The sequence below is a fragment of the Erithacus rubecula genome, assembly GCF_903797595.1.
Source record: "Erithacus rubecula genome assembly, chromosome: 3".
NCBI lineage: Eukaryota > Metazoa > Chordata > Aves > Passeriformes > Muscicapidae > Erithacus > Erithacus rubecula.
Window position 1 is genome coordinate 15,063,937 of NC_136689.1, and position 22,014 is coordinate 15,085,950.

Here is a 22,014-nt window from a genome sequence, read left to right on the forward strand (position 1 = left end):
CCCTCCCTTCTCCCCTGCCATCTTTCAAAACCAAAACAAAACTCCTTCCTTTCCAAAACCTGTATACCTATACTGGCAATTACAACACTTACCTGAAACCACCTAAAATAAATTTTCTTGCCACTTGATTAGAATAATCTAATACATGACTGTGCCACCATCCTCTGGCATCTAAGTATCTTAGCCTAATTTACTCTTTTTGGTTCAAAACATTGTATAGTATCAAAATCATAAAAACTTCAACTGAAATGCTCAAGTTGGAGCAGAGAGACATCAGAGCTGCAGTATATATACTGTGGCAACCCATGACAGTTAACTTTACACAGTTCACCACTGTTAGGGCATTTATGTTTTGTTTTTAGCCACAAAAATACCTTGTTAATATCCTAACTCTCATTTTGTCCATACTAAAAAGTGTCAGTGTAGATAGAAAATAAAGGAAGTTTACAAGTGCTCACCAGCTGGAAGTCAAAAGATGGTCTGCTCCTTCAGCCCCTCCAGAGGGAACTGGGATTCAGGAAGGGCATTAGGAGAGTCGCTGTTTCTGTGCCCACAATTAGGCATGTGGAAAGAAACAATTGGCAGCAGAAAAGCAAGGAAGCTCACTACACTTGTGACAACACCATCCATACTTTCTATAACTCCATGTTCCACCTCTCAGCTAACATGCTGATTAATGAGCCAAATTCATTAAACTACAGACAATATCAGAATCTGAACTTCCTCAAAACAACAAATACTATGAAGTGACAGATACTAATTAGTTGTAAAAAAAGAAAACAACAAGATAGTTTATGGTGGTGATATTATATGGGGATAACTAATTAAGAAGACGTCTTCAAATGGTAAAAATTATAGAAATGTATCTAGGATAAGCCTAAATTAAAATGACTAAAGACTGGCTTTGTTACTTCAGTGCAAATCTTTGTGCAGAACACTTTCTAAAGTACTGCATACGGGAGGAAATAAAGCAACACAATAGGAACACAATACCCAACATGCCAGCAGTAACAGAACAGACTGTCAGGGTCATTTCTGACTCGCCAAATGTAAACGTAGTAAGACAAAACAATTTTTCTTCACTGCATTTTTATGTGGCCTGGTGTATTGAAAAAAACATGGCTGCCTTCCACATGCAACCAAGAAGCATAAAAACTTGCAATCTTCCCAGCAGAGCAGTGGCCTCAGAGAATACACCAACTGTGCAGTAACATTTTCCAGAAATTCATAACCTACTAAGTTGAATGCACAATGCTCTGCCAAAAAAAGAATATCTAGCCTGATGACTATACTGCCCAACTACATACTCGTTATGACCCCCCCAAATAAATGTTTTATACCAGTCAACAAGCAGCTCTATTGAGCAAAAAAACTTACAAAGCCTTATTTCATTCCCTACCCTTCTCTCCTGCCACACTGCCAATCCAGGACAGCAAAGTCTGTACTGTTTTGCAATATCCAATTCACAGGGTAATAATTCCAATTTAAAGAAGTTCTTTTTTTCTCCAAGTTACCATTCACAATTTCACAGGCATCAGCCAAAAATATTACTTATAAGCAGACCAGGAGTCACACATGCATGGAGTGGCACAAATGGCCAACAGCAGATGAAAATGATACTGTAAGCATATATTCATATATTCATACTGTAAGCATATATATTCTTTTTTTTTTTTTCTTGCTACTCTGAAATGGTAGCAAGAAATTGACACCTTAAGAAGGAAAAGTGAGGAGCAGAAGAGTAGTGAAAGCCAAGGACTCATTTTACTAATGCAATACTCAGCAAATGCAAATGCATTACTGATTATTAAAATGAAAAATATAAAGAAATCTTACACATTGCATAATGTACAGTAAATTTTATTTTGCTCTTTGCTGTTTACTTCTCTATTTTTAGTAAGATATACTCAATTTATTTCAGAAATTGAAGCTTAATTTTAGGACAAACAGACCAAACTGCTCTAGAAAGAACAACAAGTTATTCCTGCCCATGAAAAAAGAAAGCAAAAGGTAATAAAATGCCTCAAACTAAATTCAAACTTTGAGTTTTCAAGTAACAATTCAGGGATTTACTACTCCAGCAGCTGTTTTCCTACGATTGTACTTCAGCCTAAATGAGTAATACAGCGTGGGTTCTCCTCACTGATAGAGCAAATAAACTTCTGTCCAACCATCCTCTCATTTGCTTCTTTCCTTGTTACAGCTACATCTTAGTAATTAAATAATTTTAGGATTGTTTTCTTTCTCTTCTCAGTTCACTTCCCAGCAATGAGAAACCACTTTTCAACTGAAGACACAACTTTGAAAATTCTCAGGTTCACTAACAAGGTCCACTGAATGCAGTGAGTTGCTTATGATCCAGTACTCTAATGCCACAAAACATAGAGCAGAAAAAACCCTAAGGGATGAAAAATGGATTTTCGTTACATTCCAGACACAATTCCTACCAATTTTCTTCTTTAAAGAAAACTAGTACATTGTCAGTTTCCTTGATACCTTACCTATTGAAATAACAATAAACAAAGACTGGACAAATAATTTTACCATCACCCATAAAGACTTTATTCTGTACTTTGAAGTGGGATAAACAGTATGATCTGAATGAATTTGCTTGCTTCTCAACAATTAAGGCAAAATCCAACCAGCTTCTAAACATTTCTGGTAAGACTCAAAGATTACTGAAGTAGATCATGCAAATTGTATTCTACAAAATGGATTGACATGAAATTAAAAACTATGAGTAAACAAGTTCTTCAGATTAACTTTGTGACTTCCTCCCTACCAGGAACTTCAGGTTCAGGTCACCTAATGAAAAATAAATGCTATCAACATCCTCAACAGTACTGAAGATCTACTAAGACATGTGCTTTGCTTAAGATCAATTGACTTGAAAAAAGCAGCTTAAGCAGTTTCACCCATGGAAAATGTGAGTACCACAAATTTCAGCAACACAGAGTCATATTCCTACCTCTCTGGCTATGAGACCAGAAGATTTCAATGTGTTTAATAAAAAAACAAAATCCTTGTTCAACATCACTAAAGACAGTTTAAAGCATTTTAAAGCTTGCAACACTAATTAAAATTACCATATTTATACAAGGAGTGGGACATTGTCCTGAAAAGAAAGGAGACAAGTTGAGAATAAAGCCAACCTCTGCCTTTGTTCTGGACTGTGGCTCATAAAACATTTACATCTCTAATATGGTGTCAGAGACTGCTCAAGAGAGGTTCTTCCAACCTCAAGTAACAGCTTCATACAGAGACTTTGTAATTATTATTATATGCAAAAACAGATGTGTTAAACTGACAGGTAGAATCTTTACCACAAACACAGAACCACATTATCTGAACTCCACATGGATCAGCACAGCAAATGGACAACAGACTGAACTCAGCAACACACCATGAAACCCAAACGAGCCTCCCATGAACACACTGTAATACAGCACTAAGAGTCAAGCTCAGGGGTGGAAGTCTAACAGCACCACAACACACTCTCCTACCTCCAGCAACATTCCCACAGAACTCATCAACTAAGAGTCAGCAGGAGACTGAATTTCTATTCCTGATTCACATTAATTATCAGTAGGTAATTCCAAATTTGGAAGTTTTTTCCTCTCAATAGCAAAGAAAAATTAGATAACTCAAGACATTTTCAAAAAAATACATTCGTCATCTGGGGCCACAGGCACATACTCAAATGCTTCATGAAAATTAGCCTCAAGGGATATTGAAATGATAAACAATTCCTTTAACACTGCAGGAGGGGGAGGGGACAAGCATCATAAATTTTACTTTTCATTCAAGAAGCTTCCCAAAGAACATAAAACATTGGAAGAAACACTGATGTTTATGAACACACACCTCAGATGACAAATGCAGACACTTAATAAAAATTGCATATTTCAATACTTTTTGATTACAAACAGCAAAGTAAAACTGGGAAAGACCAACACGCCATAACCTAGTCATCACAAACTGTAGTTTGATTAAAATCAGGGGTCATGCAAAACAATTTCTGCTTACAAGGGAGGAAAAAAAAAAAAAAAAAAGCAGTTGCCCAAACAGAGCTCTGAGACTTTCCTCTTTTTCTATGCATCCACAGCACCAAATTAGTACTCCCACTCAGAAGCTCTAAACAACTAAGTAAGATATGACAACTTAATCTCCCTAATAAAATCAGCTGAGCAAAAATAAGGTTAACTAAGAACAAGGCCAGGTTGTTTAGCAACTCTTTGAGGTTAGCCTCTTCAGAACAAAGAAGGTTAAACTGAAGACCCTGTGAATGCAATATTACTTACAAATGAACTTGAATTGAATGTTCCCATCACTAGGCTTAGAACAAAGAAAGTGAAGCTAGAAGTTTTTATGCACATAAGTAACGCCATGCTTATGAACTTCATCCCATCTTAAGTTTCCTTTATTTCAACTGAGCATGCATCATTGAGAATCAGCAATTTAACAAGTATATGGTGCTACAGAAGTATTAAAACAAAAGGAGTCTCTGTTACAAAACATTATTGCAACCCTGCAAAAAGGTTAGCCACACATATAACACACTTATATCCTTAATCAGAAAGGTGTGGCAGAATCAATACCTAACCACATTAAAATAAGGCAAAAAAAACCACTGTAGAAACAGTAAGTCAGATTATTTCAAATTTGTATCTTAAAATACATCAAACACAACAGAAGAACCAACCTCCAACGCCAGATCATTCCTGCAATGCTATGAGTATTTGCTATTTGGAGAGAACTTCCTTTTCTTCTACGACTACAGCAATGTTCATGTATCAATAAAACAGAAAAAGCATTATTTCACCTAAAATTTAGATATTGACTGATCTACCTATAAAGAATTCTGGAGTATTTTTGTTTTCTAAAGATTATTCTTTTTTTCCCAGACATCTTACTACTTCACCAAAAATGAGAACCCTAACTTGAAAATATCTAGTATTAAAGCAGCAGTTGGTCAATATACTTTTACGTAACTTGAGAAATTATTAGGTTTAGACAAAATACATTTTCACTTCTGAACATGCTATGCCACATGTATATTTATTACACTATAGATATGCAACAAGTATAATTTTAATTCCATGCTTATTTAATTTTCAGTTGGGAATTGTTTTTGAAAAGAAGAGATGCTAGTAATACTAAAAAAAAAGGCAAGTCAAATTACTTGATTACTTTGTGTCACATAGAAGTTTTTCACTAATAAAGGAATGCTGGCCCACAACTCTGGGAGGAAGCAAAGATGGCAAGCAAGGATTGAACCAAGAATTAATATATACAGTGTTGTGGTTTAAAAAAAAAAACAACAGATTCACAGCTTTATGTCAGGCTGGGCCAGCTCAGCTTAGCAAAGCTTAGCTCTGCTTAACAAAGATATTTTGCAACAGGGTTCCCTTTCAAGCATCTAAAGCACAATAGGTGACAAGACAATGAACCTCTCTTCATTAAGAAATTCTTAAATACATACATAAAATTCAACTGCTCTTTCCTGGAACTAACTTACTATAGGAAAATAATCCTCTTCACAAAAGCTGCAGTTATGTTTACAAGCTCAAAACCTACTTTACAATATTTTGATTGCCTAAGTGTCTCATTTTATTTCTCTATTCAAGTAAACACTCTCAAAAGGACTATACAAAAACTGCAATTGTTATTATCAACAGTGTCTAGCTGGTAAGAGGTGAACTTTATACTACTTGAATTTGAAGAGTATAGCAATTTCCTGTATTAAAGCAAGCAGAAATAGCATTCTTTCAAATGAAGAGATTTTAAAATTAAGTCTGTGATAATCTGTCAGCAGCAGGTGTCTGAGTGAGGAATCTACTCGAATGACTTAACTAGATGAGATCTAAACTCCTCCCTATGTTATTCAAGGGGCACAGCTGGCATGAACACACCAGCATCCAGAACATAATTATGTGAAACAAATAAAGCAGGAAAAAAAAACAGATGGAGCATGTTACCTATTGTGGTGTTTATGTACAAGTGTGCATTACTTATTATATACCTTAATTAAAAAAAACTCTTTGTGGGTTTTCCACATTTGGGAGTGAAAAGGTATGTTTGAAACATAAAAATGAGATGAGAAGAACAGGCCATAATTTCCTTTACTTGTTTTTGCTACTGATAGACATGGATAATTGATAACTCTGCTGCTCCAACAAAGTCGGTAACAAACCTAGAAAAATACTAAGGAAGACTGTTGCTCCGGAGGACATAAAGCATAATATTAAAGAGATCTGGGAAACCATTGCAGAGGAACTAATCTGTGTAGCTGGGATGTAGCTGGAACTATAAACCTGCTTCCTAAAAGTATTTTGAGAAAGCCTGACATGCCTAAATATATATAGTAGGTCAGAGAAATTATATTGATAGGTATCAGAAAAGTAATGATAAAAGTTCAGACCAAAAAAAGACCTTTTGAAGATTACTGCTGTCCCTCAGACATAGGGAATTTTAGCTCATTTAGCTCACTGTTCGTATTTAAGGCTGCCTTTTCTTTGTCATGGAGAACTTGGAAACTGTTTTACGTCTCTGTTTTTGAGTGATGACAAAAAGAGGGTATTAGCATTTTTATCATACCTCTGCTGTAGAAACAAAACAAGTTATGTCTTAACGTTGCAAAAAAATTCCATTTAACTTTGACAGACTTCCTCTGCAAGTCTCCTTTGTAACAACAGTCACATTAAGGAAGAGATTATTCCAGAGTACTACAGGGCCTAATAACAGGTCTCTAGGCCTCATATTTCATTAATTTCAAACACAATGTAGCATTGCTGCCTGCATGGAAAGGTAAGTCAAGGCCACAAAAGCTTAACAGACATCTCTTACCACATCTGGTAAAAAGAGTGAAGTCTCTTGTCAGTCATCCGCTCAAAAATTTATCTCCTTTGCAGTGACCTGAAGGACAGACTTTCCAACTGGACATACCAAGGGGGACCCTCATCACTGTCTACTGAATGGAGGGTGTGAGAAGATGGATCCAGGCTCTTCTCAGCAGTGCCAAAACAATAGGTCAAGAAGAAATGGGGCACAAACTGTGGCTGCAGGAAGTTCCACCTTAATATGAGGAAGAACAACTCTACGGTGAGAGTGACCAAGCACTGGAGCAAGCTGCCCAGGGTGGTCGTGGAGTCTCTATCACTGGAAAGATTCAAGAACCATCTGGACACAATCCTGTGCCATGTGCTCTAGGATGACCCTGCCTGAGCAGGGAGCTTGGACCAGACCCACTGTGGCCCCTTCCAACCTGACCCACTCTGTGATTATTCTTGAATACTATTCCATCAGTGTGCTTTCAGTTAGCAGGCAAGTACAACTGCTGTGCCTGAGAATACACATCGCATTTCACAAGCTTGAAAGTAGGGAGAAAAACAAAAACAATCCTTACTGAAGAGCTACACAGGGACTGATCTCTCTGTACAGCAATAGGTTTTTCCCTTAAAAAGCCCATGAAATTGCCTAAAGCCTGACTTTGTAAACAAATGCAAGTTGGTGCCATTAAATTACTATTATTCACAGCACAGTTATTACAGCACCATCTCCCTCTCAGCCAAAACATATGCGGAGTATTCTCTTCCAAGTTCTGCCCAGCTTCAGTGGTACTTGGCTTACTGGATACTTTACACTGAATGGGTAGAAATGGCCAGGAAAACAAATGCAAACTGTCAATAAACAGTGTTTGTCTTAGAAAGCAGCCATAACCCAAAGTACAGTTAAGGAGTAGTTCTAAAGGGGGCCATTGGGGAATGTAGCACAAAACGTTACAAAATTTAAAAATTGCTATCTTAACTACAGCCTAGTAGCAGGCAGCTTATCAGAAACTAATAGTTTCCATTAATTCTTTTCATCTTCAGAAAAGCAACCCAAAAAACCGAGTTTATTAAACGGTATATTCAATTTCTGTAAAGTCAGGCAAGCAGCATATGTTAAAGTATGATGCTAAGTAAAAAGCATTCCTTCTGATTAATTTACATACCAAAACCAACCAAATCATATATTGCCAGTTATTTTCTCTTTTCTGAAGCATAATATGCTTATGTACAAAAGCTTACCACATCCAGCAGGCAGAATGACTTGAACATACTACATTTACAATCAAATGAATTCTTAAAATTAAGATATATATTTGCTTAAACAGAAATTGAAACCTTCAGAGGACCTGTTTACAGATCTGAATTCTATACTCTCACATATAAAAGAATGTAAAAACAGTAAGTGAAGATTCCCAATATCATAGTCCTATTAGCAACAGAGTTTAGGAAGCAGGTGCATCAACAGGTTACAAACAAGTAGCACTGTTTATTAACATTTGATGCAGCCTTCATTTCAGATCAAGTCTCACACTAATACATCTTTACTCTAGCAACCTACACCAGATACTTGAACTTCATTAAGAGAAACAGAGGACTCCATCCACCTACATGAATAAAGACTTAACATTTAATACCATCAAATTAATACCGCAATTCTTACCTAATATAAATAATATAAAATTAGGGGGTTGTGCTAGTTTAAAGCACGCTTTGCAGGTACTTTTCAAAAGTCATTTTCAATATTAACATTCTAAACCTCTAGATTTAAAAAGTACAAACACAAGTCGTATCTTTTACTGCAATTCTATGAGCACGTACTTTTCAATTTCTTTTCCACTAGAGATCCTCACAAGAATAAGACTAAAAATGTCTATGCAACTGATCCTGCAAAAACTCACCTCAGAAATATTGCCAAATCCACTGATTAAGTGGAAAGCTACTTTCTATCTACAAGTTCTAAATCTGAAAGCAATCTTAAAATTAAAGCCCTGTCTGAAGGCAGTAGAATGAATAACATTTAAAAGAGCACTTTTATAAATATCAGAAAATACAAACTTATTTTTCCCAATTTTTTTAAATCCAAAGAAAAGCTTGTAAAAGACGAATGATCCTGGAAGCAATTCTATTTTTCTTGAAAAACAAACCAGCCACCAACTCCCACCTTCTTTAAAGCCATCCAAACAGCCAATATTCAAGGAACAGTGAAGTTAATCACTAAATCTACACTTGGCTGTTGGGGGATATTCAAAGCATGTTTCATGGAGAACTTAATCTCCTTTGTGATCAGACTTCTCTCATCCCAGCTTTGACCATATAGTTAGAGAAGAAATGGTTTTCATAGTAATGAATAATTACTTTAGCATCAACAGTAGTTAATACTAACTATACAGATGGAATCTACTCCAGCTTCTTCCTGAATCCTTCACTATGTTCCATTACTCTCAGACTTGCCTCTTTCCTAGCCTGCAATTTCCTCTTTACAAGGCCCATTGCCTGAGCATCTTCCATTCTCTTGCAGCTGCCCTAACACCCATCCATTGTTTGTTTCACTGGCCAATGATCAGAACAATTTAATCTGCAGTTCCCCTCTACTGCCAGGGCTGTTAGCACAGGAACCTAACACACTTCTCTGTTTAGGGCTGTTTGCTATCCCTTTGCTATGAGGACTCTGAACTCCTTCAGGAACCAGTGGAAACAAAGCAAGCCAACAAAGAATCACAGAAGCTCCCATCATCACTTTGGTAAAAATAGGAACTCATTATTTAAAACATCTCATTCAGCCTGTAATAGCAGTAAGATTTTTAATCTTAGAACTGTATTAATCTTAGAACTGTTACTGACAAATGTTCTTAATTGTCAATTCAAAAGAAAAAAAAAACGAACCAAAAACTCACAAGAAAAAAAAAATCAGTCACAAAGCTACAATTATAATTTGGAATTTAAACATCACAAGTTATAATCGAATTTCATTAGAAGAGTCTACACTCTAAAATAGCACACAATTCAACAGAATATTTCATGCTATGTACATTTACACTCTCCAGTTGTTAATATAAGCAATTCAGTAAGATCATGGCATGAAGCATAGTTTCAAAGTCCCTTAAACATAAATGTAGTGAAACATGCAGTTTTTTCTTCACAATAAGAAACAATTGAGTACAGGTGGCTTAAATGAATGAACCTTTTTTTTATAGTTCTACTGTGTATCTTAGAGGATAATTCTGCTCCATACAATTAAGTAGAAAAACCCTTTGCCCTTTTTTATAAAAAGGGCTGCATCTCACATTTTTATGGTTAAATTACATATATTTACATCCATATATGTCCCTTACATTATTCCCAAAGCTACCCTACTTATCTAGCCTCTTTATTTTCTTTCCTGTACACCAGTATCTCATTCTTCACGCATTTTAAAAGACTTACAACAGCTTTCCATCCTCAAGCATGACAGCTCTCAAATCTTTTTATTTCCCTTTTTCTTTAATGGAAACATTTTTCCATATCTACAAGGCCCTTCACAGTTCTATTCCCCATAAACAATGCTGGCTTTAAGTCCCTATTTGTTACTGTTAAGAAACTTCACACTTGAGCTGGTCTCATAAGACCCCCTAATCTCTTCAAACCCACAACTTGCCTATAGCAGCTGACCTATAAATAAGAGATGCACTGAGGGGGGGAAGCTGTTCATTATGTTTTAAACACTTGCACACAGAAACAATGCCTCCATGCACAGGGACCTGAAAGCAAGAACAAAGTTAAGGCAGTTTTTTGATATGCTGGATGCACAAGTGCTCTTAGGAAACCAGGGATGTGACAAAAACTTGCAATTACTCCACCGTGTTTAGTCCAAGGTAAACTTGCAAGTCTCTCTCCAGAGAACGACTGTCTCTGTACACAGTCTCTTTCCACAGAAACCATGCAGTAAGCAACTTTGAAAAATGCTTTGTTTGCACTGTATCAGTATGGAGGCTTACCCGTAACACATTCTAAAACGTGTTTTAAACTGAAGTGAATTTCTCACCATGGATTACAATTCTACAAAAGATTCGGCCATGAATATTACAAAAATAAGTTGTTATAAAAAATACTTTTAAACACTAAAATACTAAAGATACTAATAGGAGGTGGTTCTACCATTTTTGACTAATGAATTTTCAATCAATTCCTGCTCTAGCATTTTAAATGTGTACACTTAAATCTTGAAGTGACATTTAAATGACATTCCACATTTACCACAAAAACATGAACCAGCCATGACTGAATCAGTCATGCTACACCACTGAATCTTCCTGTTTCCCTTCAGAGCTAAAATAAGATGTAAAAGAGTTCTCTCTAAACATTGAGTTGAGAGGGAGAGATCAAGTTAAATTGGCCTTATGGTCAGTAGTAATATTCTGAGTTCATGTCCTATTTTGTTTTCTAAAGTATGAGAGAAGAAGAGATTGTTTGGGACTTTAACGCACTTTAGGAAAATAAATACTAGAGATATTTTAACAACATTTGCTTTGTTAAATTCAGCTAGATCACAGAAAGGCAGTAGTAGTAGTAGTAGTTGCTCCAGGAAGGAACCTATAGTAGATTCAAATCAAGCAGCACCAATTTTAAAATAATACACAGCAATTACAAAAAATAAAAACCATTCAACTTCTTTCCTCCTCTATAAAGAATGCAAAAAGAAAACAAGACAGACAATTATAGTAATATCAAAGCCAATTAATACTCTTCAGTTAGATAAAGGCTTAGATGAAAAATGTGAGCACTTCTGTAATGTTTTTCTTTTTTCCATTCTATGTCTCTAATACCAAAACTAAGGGAATACTATAGCAATAGCAGCCCTTCAGTGTAATTCAACAGACAGAGAAAACGGTAAATTATTTTGTCTTTAACATATTAGCAATATGCAAATGTCTATTACACTACAGCATTTCACCTGTATTTTAACACCTACCTTCAATTCACAGAAATATTCAGCACATCAAAGACAAATTGATATCCTTTTGCCCACATCTGCTCAGCTTTACTGCATACAGTACACAGGATTTAACCTAATTTTGGTTGTTTTGAATGAAAATGTTTTGGTTGTTTGGGTAAAACTGTGGCCAAATCAACCTTACTAATGACACACACAAAAAAAAAATCACTTATTTACATTAAACAGTACAAATGTTCAACTTTTAAAATTAGTAATTTCCCTCAGACTGTTGAAGACTACTTCCTTCTTCCAGTCTGTTAACACATGATGTGAAAACATCTGCTTTCAGATCAGAATAAATGAAACTTTCCACTGTCTTAACAACTAGGAGAAGGTACAGTGGAATGGTTGCTTATTTTTTTACAAAACTACAAATAATTGATTTTTCTCCATCCTGACTGCATGCATACATGCTTCAGACCATTCCCCAGCTATTAAATCCAGCTGGACCCTGTAAGAACTTCAGAACGCCTTTCCTATCTTACAAAACTTCCAACAAATAAGCAAATGCACTCCCCACATAGAGCCTCATCCTCCAGATGTTTTCATATATGCATGATCCACTAAATGCAGCTCTGCTCAAGCAGAAAAAATTACTGACTGTAGCAAAACTAAGTAGAGTTGCAGGAGTATGTGTATGTAATATCTTTGGATAGGTGAACAGGAAATAAAAGAGGACACTTCTGTATCCAGAAAAGTAGCACAGAAAAGCATGGGCACTGCACATGTATATAATTCTGAGATTACTACACTTTCAATTATTATCAGATTCAATGAAAATCAGTGTATTAACAGAAGAGGCATGTTTTTATAATCTACACACTTCTATGACACTAACAGTAGTCCACAAGGCCTCTGCATTAAGTCAAAGAAGGAAAAACAAGTAAGGATTTATAAGAATAATTGGGTAACAAGAACACTTTTTTGGTGTGGACCTAGTATTTCCTAAAAAGGCACTTGAAAGATACATATTTTATTTCACTATTATATCAAGTAAAACTAGTGCAGCAATGTGTATTCACATCAGAATTTTTTTAGCTTCATACAGAATAAAGAAGCACTGATTTAAAGCTCCAAGTTCTCTACTTCAATACTTCACCTTGTACCTTGACACAAAGACCAATTAACAAAACCAAAGAACCTTTTCAAATTCAGACAGTAACTGCAATTTTCTAAACTCTGGTAGTTTGTTACCTAACACTATTTATTACTTGGATAATCCTACTTTTTTCCTAAGATCTGTTAAAAAATATTGGGGATATTACTACTGTTTATAAACATGTAAAAAACACAGGAGGCTGACTTGACTGCGAACACACTTCTTAAAGCTCCTGTCAAGAAAGGTTCTAGTATCTGCTACCTTTGGTCATCTATTAAAAGTTCTACATAGCAGCTAAACACAAAGAAGCTTTTTTCATTTCTGATGGGGTTTGGTCTATGGAGCATGTACCTACACTGTACAGCACCACAATACACAAAGCTACTAAAAAGGATCCCAAACAGCCAATATTTATTGCTAATGAAAAATCCAGAAAACTAATGTTATCAAACGTTGCAGTATGTCTAAATAAATGAGACATACTAGTTAAAATAATAAAAACAAGGGGTTTTTTAATCTTTGGGGCTATAAGGAAAACTACCATATCTTGTAAAAAAACCAGAAAACTAATAGGCATTACAATGTCTCAATGACTATTTCCAATTAAATTCCCATTTTGGCTTCAGTCAACCTAGCTGAGTACAAGGCACATTTAGTTTAAGACATCACCTGAGTGATAACGGCTAATTTGAATGAGAAATTAGTGATTGCAAAAGTAAAAGTCTGTGAAAGGTAACTCACCACCATCCCTCTCTCTAACTCTGTGAGTATGCACACTTTTTGCTTTACTGTGCCCTGTGCTGTCACCGTATTTGTTCTCAGGGCTGTCAGAGCGCCGCAGCATTTTATTTGGTGGTGAAGGATCTGTGGTGTCTCGCATCTTGTCATGACGGTGATCACCACCACTGGGGTGACTCTTGGATGAGTACTTAAGAGCCTGTAACAGATCACAAGAAAATAGGCATTCACATTAGATATGAAGTTTTGGGATTTTTTTTTTCTTCTCTTGCAAAAGTATTTTTAAAAGTTAATTAATTTTGATTTCATTTCATTTTCTGCTAAAAAAACCAGCATTAGTCTTCCTAGTTTTAATTACCTACATTAAAGCAACAAGTTCTGTAATTAGAACTCAAACCACTTTCTCCCACTATTACCTTCAATGTAACACTTGCTGTTAAGAAGAACCTAGTTTCTTTTCACTGATGGACTACAGGCTTTCAGCAATAAATGGGCTACAGTTCTTCTGTACTTTTGGGAGAAGAACTAGTCTCCACTTGTTATCAGGAAAACAAACTTAAAGCTACACTGAATTAGTGTAAACTTGAAATATTTTCTCCACACTCTAGTCAATACCATTCAGTTCCACCATTACCTTGAACTTTTGTGATTTTTTCTCAGTTCTAACATTCCTGTAAACAGGTGCAATTAAAAAAACAATTCTAGGGGGCCAAAACATATAACGCAATGACTCGTTCTCAAGTTTTTACCAAAAATTACATGTTCTGTCTCACTTTGACCTGCTTGGTTTTGCAGCATGAATTCCTGAATGGCTGGTGTTTACATTTACGTGAACTGTCACTGACAGCTGCCTTGGACCGCTGTACAGCACTTCAGTGATTGAAATACACAGAAATGCAGTAAAACAATTCAATTCAAGGCCTACAGAGAGCAATATCACAACATACAGCTTTCCACAGACTCAAACCTCGACAATTGGGTTTTTTCAGCAGACACAGCAAAGTGCAGTATCCACTTTACAGAAATTGAGGCTGTTGTCGCTAACTCAAGGATTTGATGGTTTCTGAACGAGCCCAGCAGCTGGCAACTGCAGAAATTAAGCCTCACTTGCAACCCCAAGTTGGTCAGGGTCTAAACCCGTGCCCTGCTCAGGTTACAGCCCACAGCAGCAGTTTTGGGGAGAAGAAAGGACTTTGGGGAAGGGGTGGGGGGGCGGAAGAACAAGACCCCTTTTGTTTTTAGTAGAAAAACATTTACCTCTCCTGGATCTCCACTCCACCGTAGGTGACCCCGGCTCCCTCTCCCACCCCTCGCACCCTCCTCGACTCCCAGGCCCGAGCCCCGCACGGGTTCCACTAGGCCGCTTCTGCCCGCCCCGGCTCCCTAGGCCTCGGCCGAGCTGCGGGCCCCGCTCGCCGAGCCCGGGCCGCCGCCGCCTCCCCGTGCCGCGGCCCCGGGCCCAGAGCGCCGCCAGGGGCCGGACCGGGGCGGCCGCGGCACCGCGGCCTGCGGCGGCCGCCGGAGCCTCCGCTGGAGTAGCACCCCCCCCGCCTCCCCTGCTCCTCCTCCCGGCCCGGCGGTACCTGGTAGGGCTGCGAGTCCCCCCTGCGGTCGTGACAGCTGAGGAGAGAGCGAGAGAAAGAGAGAAAGGCGTTAGCGAGCGCCCGTTACCGGCCCGCGGCCGGGCCGAACATGGCGGAGGGGGGGGAGGCGGCCCCGCGGGGCCGGGGGGGGTAAAGGGGGGGGTTTGAATTTACCCATCACTGAGTCTCTGCTGTTTCCTCGCATACATTACCATCAATGCCCGGCCTGTGTGTGTGAGGGTGAGGGGACCAGGAGGGCACGGCCGCGGCCGGGCCACAGGCGCCGAAGGGGGAGGCGGGGGCGGCAGCGCTCCGGGGGCAGGGGCGGGGGAAGGGGGCGGCTCGGGCAGCTCGGCTGGAGCGGCGCTCACGGGCCCATCGCCTCGAGAGGGGAGACGCCGGCAGCTCGGCCCCGCGCGCGCTGAGACACACCGGGAGCACCGACTCGGCCACCGCCTCCCCCCGCCGCGCCCGCCGCCGCCGCCGCCGCTCCAACTACATCCGGGGAACTCGGGCGACGCCGCGCTCGGTCAACGTCGGCTCTTTCCGGCTCTTTCCGACGCGCTCCGTCCCCTCTGTCCCCTTTGCTCTCGGGCGACTCTGCCTTCGGTAAACATCGGCTGCGTCCGCCGAGCCCGACGCCCCTCAGCCCCTCCCTTCGGCAAACATCGGCTGCCTCCGTCGAGCACGACGCCCTTCAGTCCCTCCCTTCGGCAAACATCGGCCACTTCCGTAACGCTCGGCCCTCCCTGCCCCTCCCGCCTCGGCCCATTCTCCCGAGCGCTACCTGTCTTCGGAAAACATCGCGTTTTTCCGGAGAGACGTTTCCACGCGGCCGTCAGGGCGGCGTCGCGTTCGGAAACGCTCGGGTGTTTCCGTGACCCCTCACGGGCCGACGCGGCCGTTGGCGGGCGCGCGGGGCCGGTTAGCCGAGGGCAGCGCGGCCTCGGTGGCGGAGCCGCTCCCTCGGTGGGGAGGAGGAATCGCGATCCTGCCAGGCAGGTGGGGGCAATAGAGGGAATTGCGGGGGGAGGTAGGAATGGGAACGTCTCCTCTTACCTACCCCCTCCTCCCCTTCCGCCCGGGCACTCGATATAGCGGCAGGAGCCATTTTGTGCGCGGCGCGTGTTCCGCGGGGCCGCGCTCGGCGGCGAGGAGGGCGTTAAAATGTCCCTGGGTCGGCGGGCGCGCGTTCGGGCCGTGGCCCCGCTGTGTCCGCGGGGCTGTGAGCGGCGGCGAGAGGCTCGTCCTGGCCCCGGTACCCGCCTTCGGGTCACCCCAGTGTTCGCGGAGCTCCGGGCGCTCGCCGTGTCGCGAAGAGTCCCTGCTGTTGTCTGTGCTTGCTGAGCTCCTCAGGGATGCGGAGCCATGGCCATAAGCTAAAACACGAGAAGTTTATCCTCAGTATGAGGAAGAACATCTTCGTGTTGAGGGTGGAAAGGCGCTGGAATAGGATGCTCGGGAAGGGCGTGGAGTCTCCCACTGCGGAGGCATTCAGAATCCACTTGGGTGTTCCAGGTGACCCTGTCTTGCCAGGGCGTTGGACTGGATGATCTCCAGAAGTCCCTTCCAACCCTAACCATTCTGTGATCCTGTAATTTTTCTTATTTCTGACCAGGCCCTCGAAATTGGAGGTACAAAGCATTCTGCATTCGGGATTATATGAAGGTATTATTAAACATATCATAAATAATTTGATGCCATTGCCATGACATGTTACAGGAGCCAGCAGTTTTCACTAAAGGTTTAAGAGCACATGCCAAATTTTGTTCTGTCCCATTCTTGAAAAGGGATGAGATGAGGCACATGTCAGAGTGACCATGTTAACTTTAAACAGAGAACCTTGCCCTGTGGCTCCATACGTACTAGTGAACCATAATTCATGGCAACACTCTTACAGATTTTTTCTGTTTGTTTTCTGTTAATTGGCGTGCAGAAGGCCGTTGCTGAAAGGGGACTTCAGGGAGTGAGTGCAGGATGACTCAGCAGGGAGCTGTTCTTCAGGGTTACAATAATGAACTAGTGAAATGCATTGAAGATTTATGTATGCAAAAAGAAGAACTGAACAAGCAAATCCAGCAAGCAGAAGAGGAAAAGAGTAAACTCCAGCATGAAATCCAAGTCCTCAGTGAACAGCTGGAGTGTGTATGTGAAAACCTGGCCCATAAGGTGGCTTCACGGAATGAGCTTGATAAAATACTTGCTGAAACTGAAGCTGCTTACATGAAGATTTTGGATAGCTCTAGAACTTTACTTAATGTCCTGAAGAAGGAAGTGGGAAGCTTAAAGCATTCACCAGATCTGAAAATGAATGTAACGTGAAACAATCAAATGTTTGGACTCTGCAGTGGTAAAATTCCACTAGGTGAGAAACATGGTCAACCATGCAACCTTACAGACACAGTATAAGCAGAGAGGGATTTTCTTTCAGACTCTCTGTATGCTTTATTATTTTCAAATGCACTAGAAAATAGATTAAATAAAGTTGTCATTTTGCTTTAAAAAATCTACTTAATTGAACACTACAAAAATTAGCAGAGAGGTAGTTGAGGCAGTCAGTTGGAAGACTGTCAGTTTTGACATCATGATATTTCAAAGCTTAGAAAAAAGGCATGTTTTATTGTTTGACTTCAGATGGCTCCCAGTAAATTTTTCTTTGATAACTAGTGAATGCAAATCAATCAGATACTACTTATTTTCACTTTATGAAGGCTCAGGCTTTACTGTTGGGACCAAGTGAGAATGAGCTATTTAGCTTTCTGTAGGAGCTTGGAATTCTGTCTAATGCATGCACAAAGATAGCCCCATTTACAATAATCCCCTGCTTGAATAATAGCGGGATGAGGTGAGAAATCAGGAGTAATGCAGGGCATTGAGGCTTAAAATTTAACACTGTATGTGGTTCATGCATCTTCAAGGTTCAAAGCCTTGTTTAGAAACACTGTAGTAAAAGTCAGGTTTGGTGCAAGTGCACAGACAGCTACACCATGAACACTTGGACCAGTAATTCTCTTGGGTGTAAGAAAAATGTATCAGTAGCCACTAGAAACCACTGAGGTCCAGTTAAAAATACAGAGGTAAATACAAGACCAAAGAAGATAATCCTGGCTAAAAACCAGTAATAGAATTTCTGGAAGCCTTGTTAGTGCCTTTTAGCTCTATACTGATACATTAAATAATTGTAATAAGATTGTGGAGAATAATGAGCATCCTGAAATTATGCGAAAAGAAATACAAATGAAAGGTGAAAGAAGAAAATGAGAAGTGGTTTGCAGCTATCAGCCATTCTTACAGAGGGCATTAAAATTGAACTTAGTTTAGAGATCAGGGATGGCATAACAGCATGGCATAAATTTCAATTTAATGCTGTTTTTGTTTCTGCTGAACTTCTCTGTTCAACAGGAATCTCTCTCAGCAGTGTGTGTATGTACACATGCATTTTGTCCTGTTTATTTGTGTATTACAGCAGTAACTTTTTAAGCTGTGTTTTGTAGTAAAATCTTCATTCAGTGCTAATTAATTAAATTGAAAGAAGTGCGATTGAAATCTCCTCCCTTGACAGTGGTGTGTCTCTCAGGTGCACGTATAGAGAGAATGGAGATGTGAATAGTTCTGGTAATAGCTCTTCACCAATAACAGGGAGCAAGTTTTCTGTTCCTCTGGTTGCCAAGCTGCATCAGGGGTGAGTGTGACTGAGCTGATCACAGTTTACTTGTATGGCACTTCTAGGGGTTTCCCTCTGGGGAAGCCAGTGGGTAATGCAGAGGTGATACAATTGCATCACCTCGGGAGTATTGCTGTTGTAGTGCTGCAGCACTCAGGACCACCTTGTTTATGTCGAAGTGAAACACAAAAATTTTGCTATTTTTAGTAGCAAAAAAAGTGATCTATTTAACAGGATGTTTTTTGACAATCTGCCTGTCCTTAGACTGGTAGTAGTAATTGATTTACAGCAAAGTAAGAAGACTCAGGAAGAGTACTAACTAAAGAGCAAGAACTTTGAGTTGCAAGTGTAAACTGCTGCTTCCTATTAGCTGCACTGGAACTCGAAATTCTGAAATACAATTCATATAATAGAAAGCTCTTTTACAGAGAACAGTACAGTTAACTTCTAGTATTTCTAGTATATGCCAATAAACAAAACAAACAGGTTTGTTTGCCTTAATCATAAATAATGCCTCTTGTTCTGAGCTAATAAAACTAAAGAAACTTTAAGAGAAGCCTTCTAAGATTTTAAAATCTACTTCATAGCCATTATTAGGTCTAGTTGTAGGTGTTAGTGTCAAAGCTAAATAATTGGAGCTGTTCTAAATTTTTTTTACAAAACTAAGGGAAAAATGTAACTGTTGTCTAGTACTTACGCTCATACTGGGGCCTCCCAACATTCAAATAGAAAGTTGAAATGTTGCTAGAATTCCATTCAGTGATCCCAATGAAAAATTTCCATTTAAATTCACATTTAAAAGTGGAGAGAAATAAGAAATCTCTAGGGCTTGCCTATTTTTAGAATAACTCCAAAGTGTGGTAGTCATTGTGCACCTGTAGAGTTGCTACTCAAAAATAGTGTTTAGCATTGTATTCTATATTGACCCAAATGAACCCTTTTATTCAAGTGGTAACCTTTTTCATTGCTGTTTCAGACACTATAAATCTTGACATGAATAACTTTTGTTAAACAGCTTCACTTTGTTCAGAAGACATGCAGACTAAGTTCGTCCAAAGTATTGCTGGAAGAGAAATGATAGTTTGCAGATGGCAGCAGCTCTGCAGGGATAACCTGAAACAGAAAGTTTACCTGGAATAAGGCAGGTCATAAGTTTAAAGTATCATGTTTATTCCTAATTTAATTTTTATATTGAATTATGTCTCTCTGAGTTGAACGTGATGCTTCACTGGAGTGCTCACAGTCTAGGAGCCTTAGTGACAAAAGCTGGGTTCCTAATCTAAACTACTGTGTTGGATGTCTGTACCTTATTTATCTTACTAGTATGCGAGGAGACAGTTATTGAAAGTCCTGCCTGTGCCTGATTCAGAGATTCAGTGAAATGCATCTAAAGCGTTGGTCTAAGATCCTGAGTTTATGTAAAGGCACCTTTACCTGGTTTCCAGATAACAGCATAACTGGAAGGGGTCTGATGATTCCCTGCTTTCGTAGTAATGCTTCTTGAAAATGTGCCCATTTAAAACACCACACTGTTGTGTGATCAAGTTTTTTCAAAACATTTGACTGTTGACTCCTTGCAAGTAAACTGAAGAGATTTTGGCAGTTACCAAATAAACTGCTTGTGGGTGGTATATTGAAGTGTAAGTAATTTTCTGTGTGGAATTGATTATAGGAGCCACTGAGTGAAGTGCTTATGCCAGCAGCCATTCACACCCCATAATAGTCTCGTTTTGGAGGTGTTACCCTGCAGTTCAGATACCTTCCACATACTATTTCTGTCAATAACCTTACAGAAATGGAGGTGAGTGGACTGGGGCTTCACTCTAATTTTAAGGGTAGGTAATAAATAGAAAGTATTGATATGAAGCATGAGAGGGTATGATAGATAAAGAGGTGGGAGTTTCTCCTCATTTCTGTCTACTCCAAGTACTTCTTCTGAGCTACTGTCTACAGTTCTTGTTACCCAATAAACCAAATTCTAGAAATCATCTGAGCATCATCTGAACTCTGGACTTTCTACCCCTTCTTTAAGCCCACTGACAGTCAGCAAAAGAGGCAATTTGTGTTTTCTCTTGCTGTCTTTGATTTCTTTCCATTCTAACAGGAGGCTGTGGAATCTGAGCCTTCTGTTTGCTGGGTAAGTGTGCTGCCAGGCCAACACAGGATGCAGTGCTGTTGTTTCCTGTCCTGGTTCCTCTCCTATGAACAGTCCTCACTAAACTGCTCAGTTTATGAAGAACAAATTCTGTGTGTATTTGTTGTGTTCTGTATGTCAGATGGACTTTGGAGAGTTTAGGCAGCGGATTGGCAGGTTTTTGGCTCTTGGTGAATGCAAGAGATGTGTTTCCTTGGGTAAGAATTCTTCAGACCAGAAGACTAGGCATCTTCAAATACCCAAAGAACTGTACAGTCAGACAGTGAGGCAAGCTGTAGTCTAAACCCAGGTGACTGGATCTTGGATTGCTGTTCCAGAATTGAGAATCAATTCCATCTAGGTCTTGGGGTACAAGTGTATTCCTCTCCAAATTGATTAAGTGGATTAAGCTAAACTGGAACAAGGTGCTGTTAATTCTATAACAAGAACATTGTGAAAAATGTTAGCCAAAGGATCAAATGTCTGCAGTTCATCATACAGATGAGTCGTGTGCAGAAGACCAATATCTATTGCTCCTTAGATGATTTTGCTTGTTGGGAGAGGTTTGAGTGATAAGGTGTAGCTTATGGCAGTTACTTCAACTTGGAGTAGATCCTAGATTCTTGGGGTTTTATGCAAGAAGTAGACAAAAGTTATTTTTTATAATTTATTTTACTTTTAAAGTTTCCTTTTCAGGAACGAGCAAAGAAGTATTAATAAATACTTTAGTGTTGATTTATTTGTGTGTGTTGGTGGTTTTCTTAATGGATGAATAGGCAAGTTTTTCCTAAAATCAGAGTCCTCTTTTAGCTTTAATGTATGTGTGTGGTTTTAAATATAGATGTAAATATTTTCTTTTTTCTCTTTTGGGTTAGGACAGACTAACCTTTGATTTAATTTGTGCACCAATGGATTTGTCAGTGTTTATTGCTTTACTGGAGTTGAGTCAGGCACCATGGCCACTTCTTGGGTGTCTGTTCTATGCCTGTTTTAA

General features: G+C 39.5%; 2 protein-coding genes across 9 annotated transcripts in view; one reads left to right on the forward strand and one right to left on the reverse strand.

Moving 5' to 3' along the window:
• Positions 1 to 15,532, reverse strand: part of WAC (WW domain containing adaptor with coiled-coil) — a 54,949-nt gene extending 39,417 nt beyond the window's left edge. For 2 of the 3 annotated variants that reach the window (XM_079299631.1, XM_079299629.1), the window contains exons 1-3: positions 15,397 to 15,532; positions 15,223 to 15,259; positions 13,643 to 13,838 (exon numbers count right to left, since the gene is read on the reverse strand). In XM_079299631.1, the coding sequence (XP_079155757.1) occupies positions 13,643 to 13,838; positions 15,223 to 15,259; positions 15,397 to 15,437 (274 nt within the window). In that variant the 5' untranslated portion in view covers positions 15,438 to 15,532. The remainder of the gene's footprint in view (positions 1 to 13,642; positions 13,839 to 15,222; positions 15,260 to 15,396) is intronic. The other variant, XM_079299630.1, reaches the window with a different exon arrangement.
• Positions 15,533 to 15,698: 166 nt separating this feature from the next.
• On the forward strand, positions 15,699 to 18,770 carry LOC306799098 (microtubule nucleation factor SSNA1-like). Of its 6 annotated transcripts, XM_079299650.1 has the most exons (3): positions 16,266 to 16,740; positions 16,841 to 16,890; positions 17,159 to 18,770. In XM_079299650.1, the coding sequence occupies exon 3, from the start codon at positions 17,200 to 17,202 to the stop codon at positions 17,542 to 17,544; it is 345 nt and encodes a 114-aa protein (XP_079155776.1). In that variant the 5' UTR covers positions 16,266 to 16,740; positions 16,841 to 16,890; positions 17,159 to 17,199; the 3' UTR covers positions 17,545 to 18,770. The 6 variants fall into 6 exon arrangements, with proteins under 6 accessions (XP_079155778.1, XP_079155774.1, XP_079155773.1 ...); XM_079299652.1 differs by lacking the exons at positions 16,266 to 16,740; positions 16,841 to 16,890 and adding an exon at positions 15,699 to 15,831; XM_079299648.1 differs by lacking the exons at positions 16,266 to 16,740; positions 16,841 to 16,890 and adding an exon at positions 15,815 to 15,954.
• Positions 18,771 to 22,014: the final 3,244 nt, after the last annotated feature.